General features: G+C 40.4%; 1 protein-coding gene across 1 annotated transcript in view; it reads right to left on the reverse strand.

Moving 5' to 3' along the window:
• The window catches only part of LOC103800425 (ankyrin repeat and sterile alpha motif domain-containing protein 1B-like), a gene marked incomplete at both ends in the record, with an annotated part of 42,231 nt that overhangs the window by 5,499 nt on the left and 30,378 nt on the right, over positions 1 to 6,354 (reverse strand). Inside the window, one exon of the mRNA XM_009072799.1 lies at positions 912 to 919. Within this exon, the coding sequence (XP_009071047.1) occupies positions 912 to 919 (8 nt within the window). The remainder of the gene's footprint in view (positions 1 to 911; positions 920 to 6,354) is intronic.

The raw sequence follows: 6,354 nt of genomic DNA on the forward strand, positions 1-6,354 counted from the left end.
GACAGATTTAAGTTCTCTGCAGAAAAAATGTGGCTTAGTTTACAGATTAAACTTACTAAAACAACCCCAAAACCAACCAACCCCCAAACCCCAAATATGGCACAATAATTTATAGCTGATTTGAATTCTTTTAAAGCAGAAGACAATGACGGACTAGATTATTCTATACAAAACTACTGTAGATAAATAAAGTGAATAACATTCAGAGAAAGCTTATTCATGGGAGTATCTGTAAACAATCACAGAGATCAATCCAGCGTTTTCTCAAGAGGAAAGAGTAAGTTCAGTTACAGGTAAACATGAAGAAACATCAGCACACAGAAGGAGAGTGTATACACACTGAAAGGTCTAGAATTGGCACCTAGGCAGATCATTAGAGCAGCTGAACAAAATTAGCAGAGGTGTTTTTTTGGATTATTTAAGAAAAATAAGCCAACATAGATATAAGCTTGAAAACAGTTTGTAACTGAGAAAAATGTTTGAAAAAAATAGCTGATGCTAACACTAGAGAGCAAAACGAACAGAAGCTTAAAACAAAAAAAAAACCCTTGTAATCAAGTCTCCTTATCAGCTCTCATTCCATTCCCTCCAGAATCAAACAAGACTCCATTTTTGCCAGAATAAAATTCAAAGCTACAGATCCAGCTATGTGCTGCAATTAGTGTTCATGCCATGGAGGCTAAAACTTCTAATAAAAGTCTCAAGGAGAGCCCCACCCATCTGTGTAATAGAGAGGACTGTTGCACCTCTTCACATCAAATTATGAGATACTCAAGAAGACAATCAGGTGTCAATTTATCCTGAAGAAATGCTAGCCATTTCAGAATGCTAGGCATTTAAAAAATGAAAGCTTAAATGGTAAAACATCCTGAAGAACCTTAACGAAATCTGAAGAAAGACATTAATCTGACTTGCATGTCTCTGAACTGAGTGGAGAAAGAAACAGTATTCCTGCCAAAAGCTGAGCAACTACCTACCTGTGTGTGTGTGTGTGTGTGACTCTCATAGATCTCAAACGAGCCTTTTCATAAAATTCAATTTCAATGCACAGAAAACAGACAGGAACTGAATGGGAGCTGCAGTACGTACAGCTATCAGAATAACAAGCAATAAACCCTGCGTATGCTCATACTAGGCAAAATAGTCACAAATACAACAATATCACTCTAATCATCCGGCAACCCAGCAATCATCCAACTTTTGTCCTTTCGTTCTGGCCTGACAGCTACATGCAAGAGCTCTTTGTCTCCCATTTTGATTATTATAATTACCTCTTTCCTTGCCTCCTTAGCAGCAAAATTCCTCTTCTCCTCCAACAGACTATACAAACATGGGTACTGTTTACATATTTTAGCTTTTTGGTCTTATTTCTCCTAGCTGGCATTTGCCATAAAGGTGAAGCTTCCTGGTGGCAAGGCCACATTGTACCAACTGCCTGAGAGTCCTCTTTCCTTGAGACCACTGGTTTGTATTTTAATCATCCTCCTTATCTGCTCCACATTCGCCTGGGGTTTGTCTAGACCAGACATGACCTTTAGTGTTTATCAAGGCCGTGAACTGCCAGAAGACTGTATCTGAGTGAATTAGCTCATCAAGACGCTATTAAATTATAGCTGGCAAATTAGGGAATGAATCAGAGACTGATGGGCATTTGTAATTTATTAAGCCAAACTGTCTCAGCTGGTAAGGACCAGGGGATGTTCCCCATCAGCTTGCAAACCATACAAACCCCAGGATGTGTTCAAAGGTGTTCTGGAAGACTGTATTCCAGTGTAGAATTACGATTTCTGGGAAACAATTCTGCACTTGTACTCCCGTTGGAACAAAGTTGGGATAACATCCTTTGTTATTATGACAGCGCTGTCAAGAAAAACACACGGCTCTATTCCTCTGCTTGACTCTCAGTGATACAGTAACTGAAGTCCATCACACAATTATTATTTCCGAGCAGTTTCCAGGCTTCAACAGTTTTGAGTTGTCATGGTTCACTTGTTCCTTTCTTTTTAATGGAGGAGGTGTCTGCCAGAATGTGTAACGTGAGTTTTCGGAGATATGAGATGAATACCGTTTGCTCAGGCACTGTAAGTGCTTTGGCTCTGAGTTCTAGGATGCTGAGATGAAGTCCCACAGCTTTCATGGTCAGACATTTCACACCTCTTTGCAGGCCAAGTGGGCATCTCTGCCAGTGCCCAGAATCTGAGAAGGTGGGACATAGGAATCAGCAGTCCCTTTCCTTGGGCTTTTCAAGTTCTAGCCACCATATCAACTCCATGAGGACACGATGAGATGACAAAATATTCTTGTCCATCTGGTTCCGCTATGGGAAGCACATGGACTTCAGCCAAATTTATAGGAGCCACAGCTGAAGGCTGGCATTGGATGTCATGTGCATGCTGACATATGGTCTAATGCTCCAAGGCATGTTCATACCATAGTAGCAGGATTAGATTTTATCTCATATAGAAGCAATCATAGTGACAGTACTCCATTTTTGGGCAAGTGTTCACTAGCCTGGAACTGGTCATAGTTCCTATGAACTCCATTGTTTGTGACTCTAACTTTGGCTCTTTGTTTCAATATGATTCTGTAGAAGAATCACCTGGATGAACAGCAAGCCTATTCCAGGCTGCTTGCCAGTGCCTGTCACTGATCAGCTGGTCATCTACATAAGACAGATGTGCATGGCCTGTCTCTATGGGGGCACTGCTCCTGCAGCCAGGAGTCTTAATGCTGCACAGTCTGCAATGCCAGAGAGACTGAGCTTTGATCCCACCTCTGAAATACTTCCTGCTGGACAGCTAGGTGACGAGGTGGAAGCAGGCTATGTATAATTCAAGATCTATAAAAGAGGCTTGTCTGCTGACACAGGAAGACAGAAGAAAGCATCACTATCTTAAATCTAATGTGATGTATGTGTAGCTTCCCCAGACCCCCAAAAGACACAGAGCCTCTTTCTCTTCAGAATAAAGAATATCAAGAGTAGCATTCTTGTCTGTATTTCGATGCAGCTGCTGCAATGAGGATGCTACATCCCCTCAGCACCCACAGTGGAGGTGAGTACAGGAAGGAGGTGGAAGGCATCTTCTGCATAACTGCCTGGTTACTACAGTGATTGATTTTACAATAAAGGTCTGAGTTTAAGACTTTTCTGAGTTTGCCTCTGAACCCACTGCTGCCATTACATGGCACAGCTTACAAGGCAGAACCCTTGCATAGGCTTGGACAGGGATGCTCCCAATTCCTCCATTCGAATCTGGTCATAAAGGGATGCTAGAACAATGGTGCCAGAGAGGCCAAGTGAGTGAGTGCAAGCCTGCTTCTCATTTATGAATTTTCTTTAGTTTCACTGAAAAAAACCACCATTCTCATATCCAGAGTCTAAGCACATTTTCAGAGTATAATAGTACTACAAACTGTCTTAAGTGGGTAAAGCATTTCCACCTATATATTAATTTTAAGTTTGTGCAAAACTGCTAGACATTTATTCAGAATATAAACTAAAATCCAACTAATTTGACACCCACCCTGCCAGTGCGCCTAACAAATCAAGGAAATTACAACGGTTGAAGAGGCAGAGGACCTGTTTTCTGTGAATAAAGCAACATAAACTTGTGGCTTACTTTTAAAAAACAAATACAAAATCTGTAGCCCTGAAGGGCCTTTAACCTTTTCAAGACAAGATTGTACTGCAATACTTTGTTCTGTGCAGAACTGAGAGCACTAATCCAACACCTCTGAATACTCCTGCAGTGTATAATACACGGCATCTCTGAGCACACACACACCGAGCAGCTAAATAAGCAATTCAGAAACACACGTCGAATGGTGTCCAAGAAAGATGCCCACACATTTGCTTGATACACCATAGCACATGGTGTAATCCAGCCCACTCTGAAAATGCTTTTCATCTCATCTATTTATTTCTTGCCAAGAGGAAATGGGGTACTCTGGTACTTTTACTTTGCCCTGTTGACCACTTCAATGTACTCATACAAACATTTATAACTAGATTACTCAGCTTTCATACAGTGGCCAAAATGAGACCATGCTATTTTTTAGGTTTTACTGCATGTGTAATTAAACTTGATTTTTTTTAAAAAAAATAAAAAATAAAAAAAGAATTATTCAACTATGGCAAGTCACTAACAATCCTATACATAAATTCTGAGTATAAGTTTATGAAACTGTAAAATCTTAAGTTTTCATCTTGGCTTTTTACTTTTGCAAATTAATCTGCTACTTCAGTCCTTTACTGGTTTTTAATAGCTATCTGAACACTCTAGCTGGCAGTTTTCCTATTCAATTATGTACTGGAATCCACTTCACTATCAGAATCTGAACTTTTCCCCAATCTGGTAGCCACTATTAATACCAAATGGCATCAGACTTCACATTTCAAAATATATATTGGTACCACCTACTATCATACCCATAAGCCTGCTACTTACTTAAGGCTTATGAAGCCTCATTAAAGAGTTCATAGAATCACAAAATTATAGAATATCCTGAGTTGGAAGGGACCCACAGGGATCATCGATGTCCAACTCCTGGCCCTGCACAGGACAGCCCCAGCAATCACACCATGTGCCTGAGGGTGTTGTCCAAATACTTCTTGAACTCTGGCAGGCTTGGCTCTGTGACCACTTCTCTGGGAAGCCTGTTCCAGTGCCCAACCACCCTCTGGCTGGGCTTTCCCTCTAGGTCCTTCAACATCTTCCTAACCTTCCTTTGGATGCTCTCTAATTAATAGCTTTACATCTTTCTTATATTGTGATGACCAAAACTGCACAGAGGGCGCAAGGTGAGGCTGCACCAGCAGAACAGTCACCTCATTTGACCAGCTATGAAAGAAGAATTTGAGTGAATCACTTTGACAAGAGCATGCATGAGATGAAATTGAAATAAAAATTCAAAGTTCACATTTGACCAGTAAATTTTGAAGTTAATTTTGAAACTACAATCTGCCTTGTAACAAATATTTACTAACTTACCTCACTCCAAAAGGCTTAAAAATTCATTGCTGACATAATTTACACCTCTTGGAATAAGACTGCATCTGTAATCCTTGTGGTACAAGACTGTTTACTCTTCTGCCCTTAGTGGATGCCTCCAAGCTAAACCACTAATATCAAGATTGCACTGGGGCTACACCTGCAACTCTACCTAGTGAGATAATTTTTTGCTTTTGTGATAATTCTAAACACTCCTCTGCATCCCTCCTGCACCTTAGATTCCTTTCAGCCACAGAGTTCAAGGACACACAGTCCTCTGAAGAACAGAGTAGGGCATGATGTGGTTGTGCTTAGGAACTGAACTTCCACCACTTATTCTTAAGTTTTGAGTAATATCCATGTGCCTGTTCCAGTGCAGGCCCTCCCAAAGCAGTGGCCACACAAGAGAGAGACAGAGCTGCAAGTCCCAAGAGAGCCCAGACTACAGAATATAAATTCTCAAATACAGTATTTGATCCCAACTGGTTAGTTTCACTAAGAGGCCTATGGAGATTGAAAAGTAGAAATGGTTTAGTAGAAACAAGAAGATTGCCATCTAAATTCAGGTCCTCTTTCTTTATGTAACAAGAAATGAAACGAGGAAGAAATGTCCCAGATGCTGCCTATTTTCAGTGAGTCAACTCTGCTTCATCTTCCCCTCCAGAGATAAGAGGAGCAGATTTTGTAAGAATTCCAACTTTGACATTTTGGTCTGAAGTCAGCAAGACATTTAAATAACTGCTTTGTGAACAGAATTATATTGCTGGTTCCCCAGAACTTTGACTTGAAGTTTAAGAACCTCTTTTCTAAAAGACCAAAACATTTAAGAAAGACTCATAATATTCAGGAAGGGGGCAGGATCCAAGAACAAAATCTAATTTCCCTTCTGCTGCAGCAAATGTCGGATTGGTTCTGGCTGTGTAATTGGTGTATGCAACATCAGGGATTTAACACTGCTGCAAGGAAAGAGTCTACCTTGCTGCTGTGCTCATGCCAGTAAGTGTAAAACCATCCCCTTCCCACCTGGTCAAGGAATTCAGATGTGTAAATGCCAAATGGAGTCTTCTGTAGAGAATAAGACTCTTCCTAGATTCAATCAAACTTTACTCCCTGTCTTTATTTTGATGCAAACACATTTTATTCTCCCTTTGTGTTCCTATGATGATTTGAAGTGAAGGCAGCTACCTGACTGAAAACACAACTTGTAATATTTCCTATTCCACACTGAGAAAGATGAAAGCTCTTAACTTCTTGAAGGCATCTCTCAAATATAATTAATAAATCTATTCTAGCCAGGACAGCAAGATTTAATCTCCAAGTAGCAAAGGTCAGTTTACAGCAGGTGGGGAACGGAGATAAGGAA

The sequence above is a fragment of the Acanthisitta chloris genome, unplaced genomic scaffold (assembly GCF_000695815.1).
Source record: "Acanthisitta chloris isolate BGI_N310 unplaced genomic scaffold, ASM69581v1 scaffold30544, whole genome shotgun sequence".
NCBI classification, from domain to species: Eukaryota; Metazoa; Chordata; class Aves; order Passeriformes; family Acanthisittidae; genus Acanthisitta; species Acanthisitta chloris.